Genomic DNA, 25,496 nt, shown 5'->3' on the forward strand with positions numbered 1-25,496 from the left:
CCGCTTCATCAGCTCTGAATCTACTTGTACTTGTCCTCCGCTCTTCCTCAGTAGCATGTTGGACGCCTTCCGACCTGAGGGGCTCATCTTCCAGCGTCATAACTTTTATATGCCTGTTGTCTTTGTCCATGGAGTTTTCTTGGCAGGGATACTGGAGTGGCTTGCCAGTTCCTTCTCCAGGTGGATCACGTTTAGTCAAAACTCTCCACTATGACCTGTCCATCTTGGGTGGCCCTGCATGGCATAGCTCATAGCTTCTCTGAGTTATTCAAGCCCCTTCGCCACGACAAGGCATTGATCCATGAAGGGGAGGTAGGTATTAACCCCTCCTCAATTGGCAGAAGCCTTACTTTCTTTTCTCTTCACCTTTCTTCTGGTTTCAAGCCCTTTTCTCTTCTTTTTTTTCTTGGCTGTGACATCTCAAAATCTTAGATTCTCCCTTCCTCACAACCCAGTGGCCACCAACTACAGCTCCTTTGCCGAAAAAGTACTCTCAGCTCATTCTCTGGCCATGCCTTAGTCTTCCAGTTGTTAATTCTTGCCCTAAACAGTTTCTGAAGCTCCACAAAATCACTACCTCAGCCTTCTTCCTAGGACAACCTCCACTTTACTTTCTAAAGCAAGTGCCTCTATTTTCCTCCTAATATCACCTTTCCCTCCAGACCAACAATCCCTTTTTCTCCTAGCTTCGGCCAGCATCTTCCCAGCTCCCTGCTTCATTTTCCCTAACCCATTTTACAGCTTCACTATGTATTAAAACATTATGCTTGTTTTAGAAGTACCTTGAATGATTAGTGATCATGCCTTAATTGCACCCATATTATATTACCGTATTGTAGCCTGTTTCTCATGGGGTCGCTGTAAAGCACTATTTGGAAGCATCAGTTGGTTCAGACTGTTGTCTGGAGGCATGCCAAACATATATCCTTCAGCTGCACTGCTTGCCAGTTTGTTTCTGAGTCCAGTGCTGATATTAACTAGGTCGAATGAGGCCCTTGAGTTCTTGGGCTGAAAAACATTCCCCGCCTGCTATACAGCTAGTCAACATTTATTTGTTCTCTTGAGTTTGCAGCTGACCATGGCAAGTTGTGAAGCTCATAATTATTTTTCACTTTCAGATGTGATATTTCTCTGCCTCCCAAATTCCTTTGTACAGCTAGAGACTGCAGGGTTTTTACATCTCTTCAATGTATCTGGTCAGGTAAACAAACAAAGGTATTGTATGGCGGTCCCCTACAGACTTTCTGCAGTTCATTATCAGTATGTGTGATTATGTAAAATGTTTTGGAAACTAATTGTTCTATTTATCCCTGGTCTAGAATGTAGGGCCAAGGTTGCCTGGAAACAAACATCCTGTGGTTTTAATGGGAAACCACGACCATTAGTTAATTGGATTTATGATGCCAGCATTCTCATATTGCTAGCTAGTCTTGGGGTGTGGGAGGGAAAGTAGCTTGTTTGTTCTAGAGATGGAATCAAGCGTGCGTTCTCACTAAAGCAGACAGGAAAGGCATGGTCTTCGCTAAAGAGCTGCAGCTGTTTTCCTGAGTCAGAGCCATCATGGCTCCTTGCCCAAAATCTGGGCCAGGCAATATGGACTGTGCTGCGTGACATGGATTTATGAACTTTTCGCAATGCAGGAACATAAACATTGCCTTGCTGGGTAAGACCCGTGCTCAACGACCTACCTCCCAGGCTGCCCCGAGGATGATCGAGAGACAACGACTGTAAATAAACTTGCGCCTTGAAAGCGCCACAGAATAAGAACTGAAAGGTTTGGCGCTTGAAGCGGATACCTTAAGAAAATGTTCTTGGCATTGCTGCATTAAAACCACAAGCGCATAGACAAGATCACTTGTTGCACGTTAGGATCTTTTGGCCACCTTGCCATACCTTACAGGCTGTGTTCATAAAGCACAGCAAGGGGGCAGCCTTTCTGTGCCTGTTAAGGAACAAACGCGTGGTTGTGTTACTCCGGATCACTGAAGCAACTCGGGAGTTCAACCCTACGACGGGCGCGCGCGCGCAATGCGTTGGACGACTCGATCTCCCGGGCGGCTGCGACGACCCGCTTCCAACCTCGGAAGGAGCCCAATTAAATGAATCAGCATGCTCAAGCGAGCGTCGTCCGAAACCACCGCCCAGCAGGCGGAGCGAAGCCGGCCGCTCGCCTTCGCGAGGAATAGCGCAATGACAGCAGCAGCGAGGGAGAGCGACTCCAGGAGGAGCTGTCGGCCCGGCTACCCGAAGGCGCGAGAGGCGCCCAGAAGTTTCCAGCGGGGCAGCTGCCCTGCGTCTCTCCTCCTCCTGTTTGGCACGGAGCGGCTATTTCCAGACACTTCCACCCCCTTCGGTGTCCCCTCCCTCCTCGCCATCGAGCGATAAAGGTGCCCAGCCGGCCGGGGCCGCCTCGCTTGACTCTCCAGCGCGTGGCCCAGCGGGCGCCTGCGCTACTCCTCGCTCTCTCTTCGGCGCTTCCCGTCTCTCTCACGCTCGCTCTCGGTCCGGCGCGCAGCAGCAGCATGAGCGCGGCCGCTCAGCCCCCCGCCATGGTCCACCTGGAGGCCGGCGCGGGCGAGCGGGAGCCCCTACCTCCGGGCTGGGAGGTGAAGGTGGACCCACAGACCGGCTGGCCTTTCTTCGTGGATCACAACAGCCGCACCACCACTTGGAACGACCCGAGACTCAGGGGGGATCCGCTGCCCAAGGTGCCGCCGGTTTCTCTTTTTCTTTTTGCGCGCGGGAACTTGGGGAAGTTTCGCGAGGGGGGACGGGCGGAGAGGGAGCGGCGCCCCCCCATTCAGGGCAGGGGGCTCCCTACTGACTTTATCGGAGTTTAACCTGAGGGGCGAAGGGCACGCGCGTGGAGAAGGTGGTTGCGCGCGAGACCTTTGGCGCCTCGAGGTTTTATTTGTTGGAGAGGGTGGGGGACACTCCTCGGGACTTGGCAGAACCGTCATGGTTGGCGTATAGGTGTCTTCTGTGTAAGGGGGGGAGAAAGAGGGACGCCTCTGTCATGCACCGGGAGAGGGGGGTGCTTTTTGGTCTCAGGCTGGGGCGTTTATGGGGGGGGGGTCCTTCCTCTCCACGGAACGTGGCGCAGGGCGGCCTGCGTTTTGTCTGTGACTCTGTGTCTCGTTCTGTTGTGGTGACTCAGGAAGAATGTTGTTCGGGGCCCTCCTCTCTTCCTTGGCGGTGGAATTGGGAGTTGGTGGGGCGGGAGGGGGGTGAGACCGGCCGGGGAGCCGCAGACACTGAAGGGCGCCGGGGAGCCTTGCTCAGCTGCAACTCCGGATTGCACCGCTTGAAGGACAGCGGCGGCGCGCTTCCCCGAGGCTCCGTGAGCAATGCAATGCGGGTGGGGGCAGTGCCAGGAAAAGCCTGTCCTCTCTCTCTCTCCCCCCCCCCCAGTAGATGGCAATGCAGTGAGGCCAGGAGTTGGCTTTTGTCTCTGACGCACTGCAGTCCTTTTTTTGTGCGTTAAATCATTTGATACCTCGGTCCTCGCAGTGTTTATTTAAAGTTGGCTAAGTCGGCCTGTAAAGAACTTTTGATTTACTTCGCCGGGGTGTGCGCCTCAATCACTGAGCAGCAGTTCTTTTAAAATCCCTTGTACAGTATAGGGGATTTCCATTTCTTTTTCTCCCCCTTTTCTTTTCCTTTATTATTATTTATTTTAAAAAGGCTTGATCATGGAAAGATTCCCAAATCTGGCAGTATCAGTAGACAGAGACATGTCCTGACAGCCGCAGAAGGATGCACTTTAGAAAAACCAAAACTTCCCCCTCTGAGGTTCTGTCATATTCATCCTGAGATGTGTAAGATTATGTAAAAAAAACCAATGTTTTTGTTCCATTGCCATTAATCTGTTGGTTACGCAATGACCAAATGACTTGTCTGAACTAGAAAGTTAATACCATAGTGGAAACAATTGCTGGGTTTTCCTCCTATTCACTTCCAGCGATTTTTGCATATGTTTGTTTTAGAGAGTAAAACAGTGATTGGCATACATTGGTATAAGTGTCACACCTCTTGGAGAAATCATATTCACAATAGTCAGAAGTACAACTTACTTAGTTTTGGGGATCTTGTTGAGCATGTCGGAGCAAAGCTCCAAAGTGCCAGTCAAATAGATTAGAGTGGTCTTTACTGAACAATGTTCTTGGCTTTTGTCCTGAAAACTTCATTGCTTCTGCTGTTAGAGAGAGTTCTTGATGTTCTGGAAGCAGCTTCCAGCCTTACTATTAAAAAATGGTGCAGTGCCAAGGATGTGAGGGCTTAAAACTAACAACCACACTAAAGTGAAAACTAACACTCAAATCATTTTACAGTTAGTTTCTTTTAAATTAATTGGGGTTTCTAAGCAAACATTTATAACAGCCTTTTTGATTAAAAATGTTATATCCTTGAAGGCTAAACCAGAGCAAAATAGCTCTCTTTGAAGAACAATTCAAATAACGAATTATATAATTAGTTCTTTTAAAAAAATTGTAAAAGATCCCCATAGCGGAATAACGTTGCCTAACTAAAAGTCACATGAAACAGAGGTCTTCACAGCTTCTCAAAAAGAGTGGAGTGTGCTGGTCTTCCAAATGTCAACATGTATGAAGTTCCAGAGACATAGAACCAGGCGCATGCAGGGGGGGCGCACTTGCCCTGGGCCTTGGAGCGCTAAGCCAGCGCAGGGCTCCTGCTAGGAACCTGTCAGACTTATGCTGTTGTGTCAAAAATGCCCTGGGCCTCCTATCCAACTGGGGACTCCCGTGAGTTCTGCACATGGGACCACCACAAAAAGCCCTATTGTACATTACAACCTCACCAGTTTAGGTGGCAGGCAAAGAAGGAGGGACAGTATGTGTGGATCTGGTCCCTCAAATAGCTTGGACCCAAACTGTTTAGGATATTAATGATTAAATGATTAATCTGTACAAGAGAAATTAATCCTGATTCATTATGGACATAAGAAAATTATATCCTTCAATTATATCCTTCAATCTTATAATTGACTGGAAGTATCTTATACATAAGGGCTTACAAGTTGAGAAGAATGATGTACAACTGTTCTCTCTCCCCACCCGAAGCCAAGGCAGCAGAATGTCTTGGACTACATTTGGATTCAATTTCAGGGTTCTGCCACATTAGAAAAGACTGTACCCTACAATTTTTATTCACCATGCATGAATCAGTCATGGAGGCACAGCCTGTTGAAACAAACTGATTTAACATGGAGACAGACTGCATATGTTTGAACTTAATATACGTAATGTTGGAATTTGAAGTTCTTAAAAACGGGCCAATATTTTAGCACGTAGAAGAAAAGTTATCTGAGGATTTTCTCATTCAGACATATCACATGACGCTAAATACAGGTTAATTTGAAGCTGGAAACAAACAAACAAAGCCATCTCCACCTAGGAATTTTGTACCCAAAAGATTTGGTACACTTTGCACCTTTTGGGTAATCGGTACCTTCCAAAAGAAAGTGGTTCAGGTCCTTGTGCAGCCAGTAAGATTTCTCTCATCCTGCAGTATGTCATGCAAGAATTGGGTACACTGAATCAGCATAGCCAGGTTCCGCCCCAAAACTCTAAAAACCTGGGTGGCCTAGCCGCAATTTTGGTGAATGTCTAATGCCTCTTTTTTTATTTTGTGAATTTCAGATTGATTAATATCGTAATCATTCCCCCTGTTAACGTTTTGCAGCTGAGAACTCAAAATATGTTGCTCGAAAAGGAAACAAAACATTCTCCTTTCCATGATGGGGATTAAACACACTTCTGCCAAATTAAATTGTGTAGCAAGTGGAGACATGGTGTACAGCATTTCTCGCCTACTGAAGTATCATTTACTGGGGGCCAATGAACTGCTGCTATGTAAAAGCTGGTTGAAAATGTTGCTGCACAGCCACTGCTGCTGCCGCCGCCCCAGGTGGCATCTGTAATGTGTAGGAACAGCTAACCACCTGGGTTGACCCTAGCATGTGAAGAATCTCCATGGCAGCGCTGCACAGTCCTGTCAGCAGTTAGTGCTGGCATGGAGACTCTTCATAATAATGGGGTGATCCACCTCATAAGCTCCTTCCACATGTTCCAGAAGCTTCGTGCAGCCATGCACTGCCGTGGGATGGCCATTTGAGTAGCCTATCCATAGCTTTATAAAATGTGTGAATACAGTAGATCAGGGGTCAGCAAACTTTTCCAGCAGGGGGCCGGTCCACTGTCCCTCAGACCTTGTGTGGGGGGCCAGACTATATTTTGGGGGGGGAAATATGAACGAATTCCTATGCCCCACAAATAACCCAGAGATGCATTTTAAATAAAAAGGACACATTCTACTCATGTAAAAACACCAGGCAGGCCCCACAAATAACCCAGAGATGCATTTTAAATAAAAGGGCACATTCTACTCATGTAAAACCACCAGGCAGGCCCCACAAATAACCCAGAGATGCATTTTAAATAAAAGGACACATTCTACTCATGTAAAAACACCAGGCAGGCCCTACAAATAACCCAGAGATGCATTTTAAATAAAAGGATACATTCTACTCATGTAAAAACACCAGGCGGGCCACACAAATAACCCAGAGATGCATTTTAAATAAAAGGACACATTCTGCTCATGTAAGAACACCAGGCAGGCCCCACAAATAACCCAGAGATGCATTTTAAATAAAAGGACACATTCTACTCATGTAAAAACATGCTGATTCCCGGACCATCCACGGGCCGGATTTAGAAGGCGATTGGGCCGCATTTGGCCCCCGGGCTTTAATTTGGGGACCCCTGCAGTAGATATTTCGTGTGTTGAGATTCTCAGCACTCTTTGGATGCGCTAAATGCATTTAATACTACACGTGGAAAGGTTCCCTTGCTTTTCCAGGGGTACACAATTGGAAAACAGGAATGAGAAACTTGCATTCCCTTAGTACGATTTAAGAAGCCAAGATGCTAGATCGTGGATGATATTAAAAGTGCATAGCCATACCAACACTTTAATTAGACTGGCTGTGTACTAGGCCAACTTGGATGTTTCCATTATAGACCAAAATGTTAGGAAACGCCGAGTGAAATGTTTATTTTTTAAATGCTTTCAGTAGTTATAAGGTGCTTTTTACTCTCTTGCAATAATGGGAAATGTTACTGTACGTGAGCTATAAATAAAAGTAGTATTTGCTGTGTTGGGAATACTACTAATACTAATGCAGGCTTGTTCAGTATTATATACAATCGTAAGAACACTTGAAATCTTATAACATCTCACTGATTTTAATGGAATTTGCTTATATAGCATATGATTGGTTTCATGTTAGATGAACAAGTAATAGTTAAAAGTATTTTTCTTCCTGCCAGGTTAGAATAAATATTTATACATTTTTTTAGAAGTAGCAAAAATGATTGTAGCATTTGAAGCACTGACTGGGAAATAATGTTTCATAGGAGAGGAAAGTTGGTAAATATGCCAACTAAAATAAAAATAAGGGTTTTCTCCCTAGGCTTGATTATTATTGTTTAAATGTGTTGATTTAAAGGTGTGCTGTTAATTTGTCAACAGAGTAGGCATAATTCAGTTTTTGGAATTTGCCAGTATGTTGCACACATTCAAATTATGTTGTTTGCAACTGATAACCTTGATTGGCATTGTGATTTCATGCTTTAAAATAGTAGAGCTAAGAGTAATTTCACATGCCAGTAAAGTGGCCTCAGATCTTCCAAACATGGCTGCTGTTAGGGCCAAAGTCAGTCAGACAGACAGACAGACAGACAGACAGACAGACAGACAGACTGTATATACATAATAAGATGGGCAGATGAATGCTAGTTCATTCTAGATAGTTTCATGACTAATTTTGAAATATGGTACTGTACTGTATATAATCTCCTCACTTCCCATCTTGAGTGTTTAAGTCTGAAACAAGATAGGAAAGAGATTTTTGTTGAGCCATTTTTCTTTTGGGTCAAATTTATTGACCCAGTAGAGCCAACCAAGTACAGTGGAACCTCGGTTTATGAACACCTCGGTTTATGAATTTTCGGTTTATGAACGCTGCGGACCTATCTGGAACGGATTAATTCACTTTCCATTACTTTTAATGGGAAAGTTCGCTTCAGTTTATGAACGCTTCAGTTTATGAACAGACTTCCGGAACCAATTACACCCATGTTTCAGTTTATGAACGCTTCAGTTTAAGTACTTTGCGGACCCGTCTGGAACGGATTAATCCACTTTCCATTACTTTCAATGGAAAAGTTCGCTTCAGTTTATGAACGGTTACTCCGCGGACCGTCTGGAACGGATTAATCCACTTTCCATTACTTTCAATGGGAAAGTTCGCTTCAGTTTATGAACGCTTCAGTTTATGAACAGACTTCCGGAACCAATTGTGTTCATAAACCGAGGTACCACTGTAAAATAATAAATTTTTACTGATGGATCTGACCAAAGGCCCATCTTGTCTAGCTTCCAGTTCACATAGTGGCCAACCAGATGGCTATGGGAAACATTTTAAAATTTTATTTCTAAGCCACAAACATGGTCTTCTTAAACTGACAAGTGTGTGTGTTTGCGTGTATGCACGCACGTACACATGTATGCATATTTGAATGAGCAAGGAAGTGGCTCCTAGCTTGCCATCTTGGTGAACACTCCTAGGGAGCAAATTGCACATCTTCCAAATCATTATTTGACTGTTTGCTCCCTTGAGGTCCTGCCTTTTGAGCCTTAAAGCATGCCACACTTGTCCCCATTTCTGTTTATATACCAGCTTCATGCTTGGGACAAATATGAGTGTTACCTATACTGTACCTGTCAATGTTACTTTTAGGTCATCTTTAAGGAGAGCACAAGCCTTCTGTCTGTAGGCTGAAGAGGGTTGGTACAACCAATTGATAAACAAGAATATTTTCTTGGTATATAATACTGTCTAATTATATAAATATTATAAGAAGAGCCTCCTGATTTTTAGCAAATGATTTTCTACCACATTTTCTTCCACTTATGAAATAGTGCTCCTGCCAGCTTCCTAAGCTACCTTTCCTACTTCTACCCCTCTTCTGTAATAATTCTGTCTCCAGCTTAAGCCAGCAGTGAAGGACTCTGATTCCATTTAGCAACTCTTGTGGACCTATGATTTACACTTGGAAATCATAGGTTTGCATACATTTCTGTTTGTTTATTTTGCATTGTAGCATTGCAGTATCCTTATTTTGGCCCACTGAGCATTAAAATCATGTGCAGGTTCACTGCTCCGCCTCCGAGGCACATTCATGCTGTAACAAATAACTTGCTAGAATCTCTGTCTTCCTCTTCTGCAAGGAAAAGCTCTTTGTACTGCTTGCTTTTAGTCTAGTGAGATGAAGCGATGATGCAAGTTCAATTTATGCAGCATTTATTTCATCACCTTCTGATGGAGCCTGAGTCTAGTATCCATTTATAGGCATGTAGGGTGCATGGCTTTGTATACTCTAAGGAAGCTAGGGCATTGTTGCCAATGAAGGCCCATCTTGATACACGGGCAAATAGTTTATTTTCTATTATTAAAAACCAAGAAAGAAAACCGTATCACTAGATTCGTGCAGTTTCCGAATTGCCTCAGGTACTTCCTTTCTTTGCCAGCATGTTGTACCAGACACTGCTTCAGGAAACAACTACAAAGCCCACTTAAATTAGTGTTAAGTATAAAGCATGATATAAAATTGATTAAGATATCAAAAGTAGACAGATGCATAAATACACTGCATGATGAACCAACAGAGATAATAAATATGAACTAAATTGAAAAAATGAGTCAGCTTGGCTTTTTGGAAGTATTCTTGGCAAACACTAATGAACCCTGGATCTTGTATATGCCAGCACTAAAATGTGATGATTGAGACAATAGAAATCAAGCACATATCTGCTTGCAAAATAGGTGGTTATATTGTACTAGGACTCAGGAGACCAGAAGTGTCTTGATCATATTAGTAGGTAGGTAGCCATGTCGGTCTGACATAGTCGAAACAAAATAAAAGAATTCCTTCCAGTAGCACCTTAGAGACCAACTAAGTTTGTCACTGGTATGAGCTTTTGTGTGCATGCACACGAAAGCTCATACCAATGACAAACTTAGTTGGTCTCTAAGCTGCTACTGGAAGGAATTCTTTTACAGTATTTTGTTTTGAGCATATTAGGTAAGTGAAAGGGAAATAATAGTCTGTTAGGTGTTTAAAGTTCTGTCGGTGTAAAGCGCTTCTATATAACCATGATAAATGAGAACATAGTAACCTGGCAAGGATGGAAGAGACCAAATGCAAAAAATCCCCCACCAAAACCAAGTTTAATTGAGGTGATTAGCTACTGTTTTTGTGAGAGGATGGTAGAAGGAAGCAGGTGGTGATTCCATCTTTATTCCTGCTTCTGGATCAGCTGATAGTTCCATGCGCTTATCCTCTTGCACCTGTTCTTTTGCTCTGACCCATTTGTTTATGTAGACAAAATACTAGCCAGAAAAATGCACATGCTTAGCACATGAGGCATTGAGGTGGCATCAAAATGGGTCCAGAGGCTGGTAGGCTGTTGGGAAGAGATTGATCAGAAATCTTTCAACTTTAAGTATGTTTGCGCTAGCTGTATGTTTTCGGTTCAAATTTCTATCTGAATAGCTTGTACTGAATAGTGTGCACTCATTCTGTTCTTGAGAGTGCTGCACTTTCATTATAAAGTTTTACCATAATTCTACTCATGCTGGCAATTGCCCCACCACCTGTCATACACTGTTAATTGACTTGGGCTACAATCCCTTGCACAGTCACCTAGGAATAAGCTCCTTTGGACAAAGAGGAACTTGCATCTTTTTAAATGTGCGCAGGATTGTGCTGTGTTAAATGCAGCTCATAACGTAGTTCTAGTGTAAATGGAAAATGCACTAAGAGAGCAGCAGCAAACTTGGACAAAACAGATCATGAACACCAGCAAAAGAGACGGGCTACTGTCTGTACCCTCAAATTAAGATTCTGTTACCGGTACATATTCTGGAGTAAACATAGCTCTTCTTCTTCTTGCACATGCTCTCAAATGAAAAATCATGACAATATCATACCATTGCATCTGTTGCGCCTTCCTGTAAATTTCAATATACAGTTAGATCATAGGCGCAATAGCCTACATAAGGAATGCATGAAAACTGAGCAAGATTTGTCTCACCAGTTGGAACTAATGTCCACTCTGCTGTGGAGAAATGCTTGCCGAATCCTCGTGAGGAAATAAAGGCATTCATTCTCTAACCTGAACAAACTGCAGGTGTGTAAAGATTGTCGTCTTTTCCTATTATTATTATTATGTTGTTGTTGTTGTTGTTGTTGTTTGTTGAAGGGTCTGGCTTAGGTCATATCCACACTACAGTATATTCTTAAAGCACACTGTGCCTTCTTCCTGGGAAGTCATATGAAGGATATAGCAACAGAGCATTATTCTTTCCCAGTTGCAAAATTTTGTGCTGACAGCTCCTCCTTCATCTATCCTTTTGGTAACCTCTCAATAGTAGCCATATCCTTTAGACAAAACAGTTCTTGTAATTCCCCTCAAGTAAATCTAGCACGATTTGGCTGTCTCTTCCCTGGTATAGAATTAATATTTCCAGCAGGCCTCTCTGCTGAGTGGGAGCAAGCTCCTTCCACAAGCGGCCTGCTGGTAACAATGACCTCGGACCCCTCCTTTTCCCTATGTGTAATAGCGAGGAAGGGCAGTGGGTAAGAGGCACACACACAAGAGAAGGTGGTGTAGAGACCTCCTTGAAATGCACTCTTCTGTCTCCTCCTTGCCTTTGTACAGTATATGGCCCCTCTCCCTGGAAAAGCAAAAGGGGTATGTGTGTGTTTGTGGGTAGCTATCAAAAAGGGCACGAGAGAAAGAGAGATATATATCTTCCATGTACTCTCTTCTGTTTTTCTACCATTTTTCTTTTCCCGCCTGTTTCCGTTTAGGAAAAGCAAATGGGAGACAGGCAGAAGAGTGCAAGACTAATAAAGCCCACGGTGGTTTTGAAAGTCAAGAGAGGAAGAAAAGTATACAAGGAACATAATTATCTTGTCACACCCCTTCGCTTCTGTCCCGCACCTCCAAACAAGGAGGAGGGGTTGCCAGGCATCCCCAAACTTTGGCCCTCCAGATGTTTTGGACTACAATTCCCATCTTCCCCGACCACTGGTCCTGTTAGCTAGGGATCATGGGAGTTGTAGGCCAAAACATCTGGAGGGCCGCAGTTTGGGAATGCCTGCCTTACTGTGTAGCATATGTGCAGCATGCATTAGCAGGCTGTACACATTAACCCCCCCCTTCAGTGTCCCTGCCCTGTTGACTCCATCCCTGGCCTTCATTCTTCAAGCAGGAAGGTTGGAAGGGGAAGCCTTCACTGGTTCAGCCGAACATGCTTAAAATTATGCATGGGAATGAAAACCTTATGTGGCCAAGGCTTCCATTCTCATTGAGTATTCTAAGTGAATGAAACTGAATTCTGCTCAAAAATGTGAAGGTTGGGGATGAAGCTGGCAGGGGCAGTGGAGGCAGAGCCAAGCATGCACATCCCTGTTCCTCCATGGGTTGGAGGCAAAGCCTTGAACTGGGTTTATACTGTATCTTCTTTTATGTTGCTGTAGCAGTTGTCTTTCTGGTTAAAGCATGCCCAGTCACGTAATGCCCTACAGAGCGATTTGTGTAAAGCCGTTGATTGGATATCATATAATACTCCTGAATGTATTGTAAGTGTAGCTGGTACTTAACCTCAGTACTTAGGGGATTGTTTAAGGTGTGTCTCTGCATTCCTCACTCATGTGCCTAGTAATTTAAGAATCTCACTCCCTTCACAGCACTGGTGAAGCAAAGCAGAGATAAGATGCTTGGGCCATTCGTATTCATTCCAGATCACTTGGCTTTAGCAGATCTAATTTTAGACCCTTTGGGTATTTTTGCATTTGATTTATTTAAGATAGTTTTATCTTACTCTTAGGTAAAAATTCCCAGGGAGATTTGCATAGTAATTAGAGTACAAGTAAAGCAGATGCTGTATTTATAAATATGCAGTACATAAATGATATCAAGAACTGAAAACCCAGATGAAAACACAATCACTGAAGGCTGCAGTTGTGCCTGAAAGTCCAGGGAAAATAAAAAGATCTTTGCCTGGCACTGAAAGAACACAAAAATCCAGTTTTTGTGATAAGCCCAAGGTATGATAACTTAAAATGTCCCTTCTTCCTTCTCTTCCCTACAATACTGTTTCAGTAGACTGAGACTTGCACCAGAAAATCCAAAAATATATTTTAAAAACTTTTTAACACTCAAACACTATTGAGAAGACTTGTCTTTCTTTATTTACATTGTTTTAGATACATTCCTATGAATTCGGGTTAGGGTTGATGACAACTTTATAAGCTCATCAAGGGGTCATGGACCTCATAAGTTTGAGAAACCCTGCGATATAGGATTGTAACCTGAGTTATTCAGGTTTGCTGAAGGAGATTGGGGAAAGTCATTGTTTCTCAACCTCATTCTACCCATGTATAGGGAAGAGTGGGGAACATCTACATTGTATGAGTAAATATTGTAAAATATTTCAATATTATAAATACATTTTTTTTCTTTTTTGATTGCAAAACAATTAGCCCTCGGAGGTCAAATAGGTGAATAGCTCTTGCCTGATAATTGATGGCAAATAAAAATTGCTTCCAGATATGATAAGCATAGAAAGTCTTATTGGCTAAAAGAGAGCTGGCGCTTCCACTTGTTAAGCTTTCAATGCACTGGTGAATATAGGTCTGTGTGAGCAGGAAGAAGGATAACTTTTGTGGGTAGTAACTATCCGCTCATATGTCTCTCTTCCTAATTTATTCTCATTTTCTGGAATTAATATCAGATGTTTATCAACCTCATTTTCTAAAAGCCTTCAGATAGGATCACTTATAATATAATAAATAATAATAATTTATTATTTATGCCCCGCCCATCTGGCTGGGTTTCCAGATGGGAAGTGATGCACTTATCTCTTTAAATTCAGGCCTGATCCAGTTATGTATAAAATGGTGTAAAAATGCAATTTAAAGCCCAAACATACAGCTGAAGGGCTGTGAACCATGTTATTTTCACAACTACTTGCCATCTGGTTGCTTTCCTTCCAGTATGTTTCTGGTATAAGAGCCTGACCCAGGTGGGGTGGGTGGTGGGGAGACCCTGCAAGACAAGTGTAGTTTGTCCCTTATTTAATGATATCTACCCTGTGAGCAACAGCAGTACTTGTTATCTGATCTCACACTTGGAGATTCATCTAGAATGTGAGCCCAAAATAGAAAGACCACTGCAGGAAGAGCTTCATTAGAGGTCCGGTGGGGATTTCTTGTACAAAGTTCCATTTCCATCCTGTGTAGTGTCTTAGTATCACATTACAAGCATACTCCAAGCTTTTATCTTCCATTCTCTCTGAATGGTTTTTCTTTTGATCTTCCTACTTGCACTTCCTTTCGCCTTTCCCCCACACTTTCACTCTCACATTATTGCGGCTGATAAACCCTTACTTGATATTCAGTACATCCATCTGTATCCACCATCAATAACATTCTTTAAATAGCATTGTTTTAAAGAACAATACCGGCAACTTCTCGGCATTGTTCTCTGTTAACTTGCCCGTTTTGAATATTTCTGTGCTGCTACCAGTTTTGTTGTGGAGAAGGAATGCTATTGTCAGCCATTTGTAAACACACGATGAGGACACTTACCAGGGATGACACAGAAACCTTTACAGGGTTTAAATGAAACTGCGTTTTTTCAGATGCCCAGAAGATTAAGCAAACTTGCCCCTCAGTTTACAAGAATTAAAGGCCAGCCCTTAAGTACAAATGATTGTTACAGCTTTGGTTTCAATTTATTGAAATGAGTATATGCAAATTAATACATACACATACATGCACGTGCACACACACAAAGCATTTGCACATTCGAAGTATTTTCACTTTAAGAAAACCTGGACAGCAGCTCTAATAGCATCCACAGGGGTCATCTGACCAGGGGCTATTTTCCAGCCTCCTTCTGACTTAGCTTCACAGAGTTTATTTCTAGAATCCTTGTTTCTGGCTTCTATCTCAGCACACAGTTTCTGGGAATCCCAGAATAGTAGAGTTGGAAGAAGTGACCTTGAGGGGTCAACTGAAGTATCCATGGCATAGCTGTCAAGTTTTCCCTTTTCTCACAAGGAAGCCTATTCAACATAAGGGAATTTCACTTAAAAAAGGGAGAACCTGACAGCTATGATCCATGGCAGGCCAAACATACCCAACTCCCTCAACTGTTCCCCACAAGCCTTGGTTTCCACACCGTTTTATCATCTTGCACATGTTCCAGCTTGCCAGTATCATCCTTAAATTGGGGTGCCCAGAACTGGACACAGTATGCCAGGTGTGGTCTGATTCACTCCTAAGCAGTAGTGGCTAGAGGAGTGGAATTGCTCACCTGGCTTCCCAGTGTGGAGGTCGCTGCCAATAACTGAGAGGTGATGGGCAGGTTAGCATGGTGTGGGCACAGTTGCCGTAGCATCAGAATTGCTGCTGTGCCCACACTGCGCTGAAGTCCCTGACACCTCCCCCTCCCCCTCTTGGTTACCGGCAGTGACATGTGCATTAGGAAGCCACTGTGAGCTAGGCTGCCCTGCTGTGCTCTGCTGGCTGAGTTTTTGCCAACAGAACATTTGTGAAGAGTCCAGGAAGTCACAGCACATCAGCCGATGCGGACAATTGCCTCCTTCTCTAGGGCCAATTGCTTTGAAACGAAAGCTTATGTTCCCTTCTACAAAACCCTTTGTGAAATGCCTGAAGAGGGTTTATGTAAATGAATCTTGCATTCATGAAAATCACTATAGAAGTTGCCCTAATAAATGGTAACCCTACCTCTTCTGTTCTGTACAATCCATTCTACATGCTGCTACACATGCTGTGTGGATCATGGGATTGGACTTAGAGACTCCACCCTGACAGAGCAGGAAACCTGTTCCAAGGGATCTACAGTTTTGGCTGGCATTAGCTACCAAGCCTAAAATTATGGTTGCCAAGTCCTTGGCCCTCTCCTTATCCCTGACCTTGCACTGTGCCTCTGCATCAAATCTGGGGCAATCTCCTGCCCCTCTCTCTCCAAGTTCAGAGCTGGAAAGGAGGAGGCAGAGATTACCCCCTTCCAAAGCACAGAGCGACTGCAGAGATGATTCCCGCAGCCTTCATCAGCTCTGAACTTGGAGCTGAGCAGTGTACCATTTTGCTGCTGCAACAGCCTCTAGGCTTCCTTTCGAAAAGGCTGAGGAGATGGTGGGAATGTGGCAGAGAGATCAGGGAGAACCCTGGCATTTATTCTAGGAAATGTTATGCTAAATCAAATTATTGGTCCATCTAACTCAGTACTGCCTGTGACCTGACTGGTAGCAGCTTTCCCTTGTTTCTTGTAAGAGTTTCCCCCCGCTCTTCCCAGAGATGCCAGGGATTGAACCTGGAACCTGTTGCATGCAAAGCACATGCCTTGTCACTGAGCTGCAGCCTTTACTATGGACCCACAGGTTCTAATACCAGTGGTGCCTTCCACCAGCTAGCAAAAAGGTACATGGAGTGAATCTGTCAAGGTCTCCACCGCATGTCTCATGTAGCATGTTGTGGTAGTTTTCTCAGCACAACTCTTTCGATGCTCTGCAACAGTCACTGGAAGGTACAGGATTAGGCTGTAAATCTGATACCGTATCTTTTAAAATATCTCCCCAAACCTGCATTGAGATATTTCAGTAGTTAATGTAATGTCTTAATCAACTAAACAAGGCAATCGAATAAAAACATAGTTAACAACAACAAAAAACTTCACAACACTCTGTTGATGGTACTTGTGTTAATTGCAATGTATGTTTGAAAATACCTTAACTATCAGGATATCTTTTTGAGAGACTGAAATATATTTTGTCTTAGTACCAACTTGGTTCCCTAGAGCAGGCATCCCCAAACTTCGGCCCTCCAGATGTTTTGGACTACAATTCCTATCTTCCCCAACCACTTGTCCTGTTAGCTAGGGATCATGGGAGTTGTAGGCCAAAACATCTGGAGGGCCGCAGTTTGGGGATGCCTGCCCTAGAGTTATTATAATTGTATTAGCAGTTATAGATGCCTTTTCAAGTTAGAATGCAGCTAGGCAAAGGAGTTCCCGTGGGCATACAAGAAACGTTCTGGTGTGGATCAACACTGCTTATTAACAGCTTGTTCTGAACTGTATAAATCCCAACTCCTAAATCTGTACCGTGTGATCTGTTTGTTTGCCTAGGAAAACCAATCATCAGCAAATGGTCCATCTCAAAATAGTCCAAACCAGTCCCAAGTCAGAGACGGAAACATGGGATACCCAAAGCTTCGTGCTGGTTACATCCCCATTCCAGTCATACATGAAGGTGCAGAGAACAGACAGCAGTACTATCCTGGCTATCAGCCTAGCATGCGCGCCAAGGCAGAAACCATTCCTCCCACAGCACGGGCCCCGTCACCTCTAAGAAGAAATTTTGTCCGTTCACAGTCCCCAGCTAGGGGATTTGCAGAAGCTGCCCAAACAGATAAACCTTGTGGACAGAAAACAACAGCTGCACCAGTCCAAGTACCCCTCTCACATAGATCCGAGGTAAGTTGACAGAATTGCTGTGGTATGTTTTGCATTAGAATATTTGCACGGTTTAGGATTTCAATTATAGTGTGGAGTTGAGTTATAGCCGACACATAATTGGCTTTTCTTTCTTTACTCCCAAATATTACTAATTTTGTATGTGTACTTCACATATATGCTGTGGTAGTCAACATTCAAGGCATCATAATTTTCTTGCATACTGATCAGTTTAGAAGGAGATGCATACCATTGCAATACCTATTCATTTGATTGTTTCCAGAGAGAACTAGATACTATTGAAAAGGAAGATTATTTGCGAGCTGAATTTCACATGTACAGTACAGTACAGTACAAGACGAATGCCTTGCGCAATGAAAAACTTGCAAGACGAAATTATTGCTAGACGAAACGACTTGCGGAACGAATTAATTTCGTCTTGCGTGGCACCACTGTAATTAAATTGCTTGGCATGTAAGCTCTGAACCACTTTGAGCTCCATAAAGTGAAGCTATAGACATGCTTGCCTTCACTAAGTTGGACCAAGCAGTGCAAATCTGTGAGACTAAAGGTGGGACTGTACCTGTTGCATTAAGTTTAAAGCTTCTCTTGCAGGAAAGGAAAACAGAAAACCTGAAATAAGACTATAAGGGATTTTCAGTTGTGAATTTTTACACGTGATTTCTGTTTAAAACTATAAAGAAATAACAAATTGGGCTTTGTCTGCACAGCTGCCCATCACTACAAAGCTTTTAATATCCTTTTCATTACGTTTGACTAACTTTAAAACCAAAAAGTTGTCAATACTCTACTGGTAAAATGCAGGAGGGAGTGATAATGCAACACACTATACGAAAGAGATAGACCATGCTGCACCAACACTGCATCCGGCCCTGGTTGCAGCACAGGTGGCATGGAATGCAAGGCCTATAGTGCAAGCCAGCGACACATTGAAGGTGCATTCATCCAGCCAGAAAAAGGCAGGCATAGGACAGCACAGGCATAGGACCCTTTTATAGTTTTATGCTGCCCTCAGTTTTTTTGCACAAGTAAGAGTGGACAAAGCCACTCAAAATACTTCAGGCTTTATTCCTTCTGAAATTTTATGGTATCTAATATGGTACCCATACACAGGGGCGTACGAAGTGGGGGGGCGGGTCACCCGGGGTGCCACTCTGGGGGGGTGTGACAAGATGGCCCCTGCCTCTCCCCAGCTGTAGAGTGGCCGAGGGTCCGCGCAGTCCATACAGGATGCCGCACATGCGCGCACTGTACGGCATGCCCCGCCCCAGGTGCTGGAGAGGGTTCCTCCGCCACTGCCCATATACAGTATTTTGTTTTGTTTTGCATTTAGTTGACCACAGTAACATAACCATAAATTAGAGGTGCTGGTTTAGGCTTGTGCAGTATACCCAGGGCCGTGTAGCTTTGTATATGTGACCACTCTTGATAGGTCCCCTCAGCCACTCTGTTTGGCGCATGCTTCAAAGCAACAGAAGCTCACTCTGCATTTCCTTAAAGCAGTGGAGTCTGCTGGGTCGGATTGCTGCTTGTTCAATCAGTCTCACATTTGTTTTGCTAACTGTGACTCAGGAGTTTTACAGCTCCAAGATTTCAATTTTCTTAAATTAATTTTCATTTATAATTAACAGAACAATTTAAAGGAATTAATTAATTTGGTTTTCACATTTCTCCAGCATCCAGACTGGGGAAAGGGAAAAAAGTCCAGAGGGAACTTTCTTCAGATTAAAACATGCTGCCAAGCATGCTTCAACCTGTCAACTAGGCATTGTGGAGTGCCTAGTCTAGTGTGTAAATCTGCCTAGTCTCTATGACATATGGCTACAACCACAGCAGTATCATAGATCCATTGACCTCTTTTTGGGAAAATAAACTTATGGCTAATGTAATAATATAATATTAATAACAATTTTTGTTTGTTTTTTCTCCAGCAGTCACCATCACCTGCACCTTCTGAGTCACCAACCCTTTCCCCTCAATCACCAGGCAGGCCCAGTTCAGGAAGCCACCAGCTCCCTCGTGGATATATTCCTATCCCTGTTATTCATGAGGGGAATTTTCTAAGGCAACCATTACAAGTCCATCATCAAACACAGAAGACACATTATCCAGCTCAGCAGAGTGATTACCAAGCTTACCAACCGGTTTATGGCAAAATTCAGGTTGATGATCTGGATCCGAGGCCACAACGGGCTCAGTCACCAATCAGGGTGTCACAGAGAGGTTCAGCCAGCCGTGAAAGTTCGCCAGGCAGAATCCAGTCTCCGACTTCCATACGAATACAGTCAGTTAGACCTCAGGTAGGTGTGGTGAGCTTATACGCGTCCCTCTTTGATTTTCATTAGCAATTATTCTGCTGGTTATATTTGGATTGCATTACTCATGCTAGAAATTTGCAAGGTAATCTAAAAGCCCATATCCATTCATTGACACAACTAATCAGCTAATGAATTCGTAGCAGATGAAAAATTAAAGCTCCCCCCCTTTTTTAATGAAACTATCTGGGCTCTGCTATAACCATCATCTTAACTTTGTTTCCTGATCCAGATCCTGTTAGTTGTGGGAGAAGGGGTCCATAAAATATAGTGCACACCAGTGGTGGTGAACCTTTTAGAGACCGAGTGCCCAAACTGCAAATCAAAACCCATTTATTTATCGCAGGGTGCCCAGAGTTGTTCCGGGTTTCAACAGCGGGCGCAGGCTGTAGCGTGAGGGGGAGCAGGAGAACAAATGAAAAACAACAACAACAAGAGCGTGGTTTGGCCGATGGCGCGCGTGCCTGCAGTGAGGGCTCTGTGTGCCAGGTTTGGCATGCGTGCCATATGTTCACCACTGCTGGTATACACCGTACAGTGGAACCTCGGTTTATGAACACCTCGGTTTATGAATTTTCGGTTTATGAACGCCGCAGACCCATCTGGAACGGATTAATTCATTTTCCATTACTTTCAATGGGAAAGTTTGCTTCAGTTTATGAACGCTTCAGTTTATGAACAGACTTCCGGAACCAATTACATCCATGCTTCAGTTTATGAACGCTTCAGTTTAAGTACTCCGCGGACCCGTCTGGAACGGATTAATCCACTTTCCATTACTTTCAATGGGAAAGTTTGCTTCAGTTTATGAACGCTTACTCTGCGGACCGTCTGGAATGGATTAATTCACTTTCCATTACTTTCTATGGGAAACTTCGCTTCAGTTTATGAACGCTTCAGTTTATGAACAGACTTCCGGAACCAATTGTGTTCATAAACCGAGGTACCACTGTATTGTGCAACCATTTCCCCTCAGTTGAAGGAACCTCCTAGAGTCTTACTGTTAACAACATATTACTGAGCATTCACTGGTTTTATCTACAATTCAGTTAACTAGCTTTTGAACTTTTAACCCTGTAGGGCAGTGCTGAGGAGCCTCCAGGTCATGGGCCTATTTGGCCCAAACCACACCCACCAGACACCATATGGCATCAGGCACTGGACAGGTTACGCTGTAGTTCCAAACCCTTAAGCGTGCTCCAGATTCTTCTTTTTCCATCCATTGGTAGAACTTGGCGTTTTTTGAATCTGATACCTTTTTGTGTCATTGTGTGGCAAAAGAAGCCGCCTCCAAATTTAAAAAAGCACCTAATTAAAGCGAAGGGTCAGATTAACTGGGAGCATGTATATAATACACTGTGGCCACTTCTTAACTTGCGGTTACAGCCACAGCTTGAATTCAAGTGGGGGGTTTCAAAATATTGCTTTGTTCCTCACTGTTAGATTCTCACATGCATACATACATTTGCCCTTCACACCTTAAAAAAACAAAACAAAAACCCACAATTTTCTTCCCCGTTCCTGTCTATTCATGTTCTGTTATTTTCCTTCATAACTTTTGTATCCATAGTCGAAACAAAATAAAAGAATTCCTTCCAGTAGCACCTTAGAGACCAACTAAGTTTGTCATTGGTATGAGCTTTCGTGTGCATGCACACTTCTTCAGATATCCATAGAAGTCTCTTCTCAGGCTGTGGTCTGGTTTTTTTTGGATTTGTCAGTATTAAAAAAATTGGTACATGTTGAGTGTAGACTCATATATATATTGTTGTTGTTGTTTAGTCGTTTAGTCGTGTCCGACTCTTCGTGACCCCATGGACCATAGCACGCCAGGCACTCCTGTCTTCCACTGCCTCCCGTAGTTTGGTCAAACTCATGTTCGTAGCTTCGAGAACACTGTCCAACCATCTTGTCCTCTGTCGTCCCCTTCTCCTAGTGCCCTCAATCTTTCCCAACATCAGGGTCTTTTCCAAGGATTCTTCTCTTCTCATGAGGTGGCCAAAGTATTGGAGCCTCAGCTTCACGATCTGTCCTTCCAGGGAGCACTCAGGGCTGATTTCCTTAAGAATGGATAGGTTTGATCTTCTAGCAGTCCATGGGACTCTCAAGAGTCTCCTCCAGCACCATAATTCAAAAGCATCAATTCTTCGGCGATCAGCCTTCTTTATGGTCCAGCTCTCACTTCCATACATCACTACTGGGAAAACCATAGCTTTAACTATACGGACCTTTGTCGGCAAGGTGATGTCTCTGCTTTTTAAGATGCTGTCTAGGTTTGTCATTGCTTTTCTCCCAAGAAGCAGGCGTCTTTTAATTTCGTGACTGCTGTCACCATCTGCAGTGATCAAGGAGCCCAAGAAAGTAAAATCTCTCACTGCCTCCATTTCTTCCCCTTCTATTTGCCAGGAGGTGATGGGACCAGTGGCCATGATCTTGGTTTTTTTGATGTTGAGCTTCAGACCATATTTTGCGCTCTCCTCTTTCACCCTCATTAAAAGATTCTTTAATTCCTCCTCGCTTTCTGCCATCAAGGTTGTGTCATCTGCATATCTGAGGTTGTTGATATTTCTTCCGGCAATCTTAATTCCTGCTTGGGATTCATCTAGTCCAGCCTTTCGCATGATGAATTCTGCATATAAGTTAAATAAGCAGGGAGACAATATACAACCTTGTCGTACTCCTTTCCCAATTTTGAACCAATCCGTTGTTCCATATCCAGTTCTAACTGTAGCTTCTTGTCCCACATAGAGATTTCTCAGGAGACAGATGAGGTGATCAGGCACTCCCATTTCTTTAAGAACTTGCCATAGTTTGCTGTGGTCGACACAGTCAAAGGCTTTTGCATAGTCAATGAAGCAGAAGTAGACGTTTTTCTGGAACTCTCTAGCTTTCTCCATAATCCAGCGCATGTTTGCTATTTGGTCTCTGGTTCCTCTGCCCTTTCGAAATCCAGCTTGCACTTCTGGGAGTTCTCGGTCCACATACTGCCTAAGCCTGCCTTGTAGAATTTTAAGCATAACCTTGCTAGCGTGTGAAACAGACACATATAGACACATGCAACCTATGACTGAACATTAAAATGTCATACATCTGGAAATGTTGAATGCAGTGCTGTCATTGTATTTAAAGCTGAAATCCCATTACTTGTTTTCTTGGTTCCTGTTCACCACCAAATGTTGTTCTCATTCTTCAGGCCTCACAGCCCCAAGTGCCAACACAAGCACCGCCACCAACTCTACCACCTGATACCAAATTTGAAAAGAAGACTACTGCCTCCTCTGGAGCGGAAATCCCCGCTGCATTCATCCCCATTCAAGTTAGTCATACAGATACAGATGCTAAGCCAGCTTCACCAAAACCTCCTCCCGCAGCAGAAAACGTGGATAAAAAAATTCCTTGCCCCCCTAAAGCTGCTCCTGTCGAAGAAAAACCTACCCCACAGGAGCCTGAACCACAGAAGACTTCAGAAGAGCTTCAGAAGCACCCCGGAGTCTTGAAAGTTGAAGCCATTCTGCACAGAGCACAGGCCCTGGAGCAGGCTGTCAATTCCTTTCAAGGCAAGCAGAATGACAAAAAATACCTAATAATAGAAGAAGATTTGACCAAATTGCTGCTAGCTTTGGACTCTGTGGACCCTGAGGGCCGTGCGGACGTCCGGCAGGCCAGGAAAGACGGTGTAAGAAAAGTTCAGAATATATTGGAAAGACTAGAACAGAAAGCAGATGATGTCCCAGAGCCCGTTGAAGGGGACGGACATCAGCCACCTTTGCCTGAGAATAATCAACTGTCACAGGGGAAAATGGATGTTGATCCTACAATGGCGAACCTTCCCAAGGAGGCAAGTAATGAGAATGCCAAGGAGCAAATCAAAGTAGAAGTGAATCAACCTGGATCTAAGGAAGTAGTAGCCCCCAGTCTTGCCAAAGAAACAAATAGACCTGAAAACGTGACTGAACCATAGCCACAGGGAAAAAATTAAAGTCCTCGGACTGTTTAAGTTAAAGTGTGTGTTAAGTGAAATTTAACTTGCATGCATTTCAGGAGCTTTGCACCAATTGGTTTTTAATAAACATAGCAGCTTGGGACACTGTAAACACTTAGGTGGGGGAGATGTGGGGGCATAAGGAAGAAAAAATCATTTAATCTATTTTCTGTATATTGCTCAGAGGATGCGTCTGAAGAATATCTTGTAAAAGAGTTGTTTTCACACCACTCTGTGGTAGGGGAAGTTGGGTCAATATCAGCAAGTGAAACTTTTTAAAAGGCACTCGGCGGTGGGAGGAGGAAATGTTTTCAATATTAGGCACTTTAAGTACTGTAATGATGCCTAGATAGCATGGTAATAAATTGTAGGGATATTTATATGTGTTAAGAACTTCAGTGCTATATTTTAAATGGAGAAAAGAAATAAATAAGAATGTAGAAACCTGATGAACCTGTGTGCTTTATAAATGGGAAATGCCGACTGTATTTACAAACCATTTTGTTACGTATTTCTAAAAATAGATTTCATCCAATACCTTATCCTAGCTTTGGAAATGCCAACTTACACATGCTTTCGAATTAGTCTGCGAGTTGTCAAGTTTACATGCATTCCCTCCAGACCTAGCTGAATTGCCTGAAGGACCCTCACCTAAGTATTCAGAGCTGCACAGTCAGATGACAACTCACGCAAAAAATGCAGAGAGAACACAACGTAAGCAACCAGTGCTGCTGTTCACTTCAGGGTAGAGTTGTAAACAATCATCTGAGCTGCACCATATCTAAGTTAAACTACAGTACAAGGCTGGTACAAGTGAGGATAAAAGTGCTTTAAGTGCAAAATGACTTGAAACTGTCACAATCCAACTGCAAAGTTGTTTAAAATTTTGGTTGCAGAATGGGCAGACCATGAGATAAAAGGTACTGACTGGTTCCGCAAGCATCCATTTGTAAGGCTTTGCTTACACAAGCAATTATCATCACACGACAGCTCTTTCCACCCTCTAATTCAGGCATAGGCAAACTCGGCCCTCCAGATGTTTTGGGACTACAATTCCCATCATCCCTAGCTAACAGGACCAGTGGTCAGGGATGATGGGAGTTGTAGTCCCAAAACATTTGGAGGGCCGAGTTTGCCTATACCTAATTTCTCTAATTTCTTTATTTGACCAAGAGTTGACGTTAAAACAAATAAAGAGGGAAGGGAGAGGTCTTTTGAATAATCATAGTAACTGGTAGGGACTGGTGTGCACATGTGTACATTAAGTCCTTTTACACATCCCCCATGGCCTATTTTTTTACTGCTCAGTTTTACAGCTCAGTTTCAAAATAAACTCGGGCTGGTGGAAAATAACAATGGAGGTCCTTTGCACGGAAGTATTAGCAGTGCAGCAGCAGTTAAGCGTCTGTACAATTTTCTCTTGTAAGGGTACTCCCATCACACTTAAAAGCTACTTCAGCATACATTTGCATTTCTCAAGGAAATGACGAGTAGTCAAAAGGTATGTAGCTCTGTATTTGGAGCATATGTATGAAAACCTG

General features: G+C 43.4%; 1 protein-coding gene across 2 annotated transcripts; it reads left to right on the forward strand.

The window, feature by feature from the left end:
- The first annotated feature begins 1,882 nt into the window (after window positions 1-1,882).
- Window positions 1,883-24,404, forward strand: BAG3 (BAG cochaperone 3). 2 transcript variants are annotated; one of them, XM_035137930.2, is made up of 4 exons: window positions 1,883-2,708; window positions 17,311-17,658; window positions 19,593-19,958; window positions 23,167-24,404. In XM_035137930.2, exons 1-4 carry the CDS (start codon window positions 2,523-2,525, stop codon window positions 23,932-23,934), a joined length of 1,668 nt encoding a protein of 555 aa, XP_034993821.2. In that variant the 5' UTR covers window positions 1,883-2,522; the 3' UTR covers window positions 23,935-24,404. The 2 variants fall into 2 exon arrangements, with proteins under 2 accessions (XP_034993821.2, XP_034993820.2); XM_035137929.2 differs by having other exon boundaries at window positions 1,886-2,708; window positions 19,590-19,958.
- The last annotated feature ends 1,092 nt before the right edge of the window (window positions 24,405-25,496 follow it).

This window comes from Zootoca vivipara, chromosome 5, assembly GCF_963506605.1.
Source record: "Zootoca vivipara chromosome 5, rZooViv1.1, whole genome shotgun sequence".
NCBI lineage: Eukaryota > Metazoa > Chordata > Lepidosauria > Squamata > Lacertidae > Zootoca > Zootoca vivipara.

Coding starts and splice junctions, on each gene's coding strand:
- BAG3 (XM_035137929.2), top strand. CDS start 2,523: ATGAGCGCGGCCGCTCAGCCCCCCGCCATGGTCCACCTGGAGGCCGGC. Junction 2,709..17,310: donor GGGGGGATCCGCTGCCCAAG/GTGCCGCCGGTT, acceptor TTGTTTGCCTAG/GAAAACCAATCATCAGCAAA. Junction 17,659..19,589: donor CCCTCTCACATAGATCCGAG/GTAAGTTGACAG, acceptor TTTTTTCTCCAG/CAGTCACCATCACCTGCACC.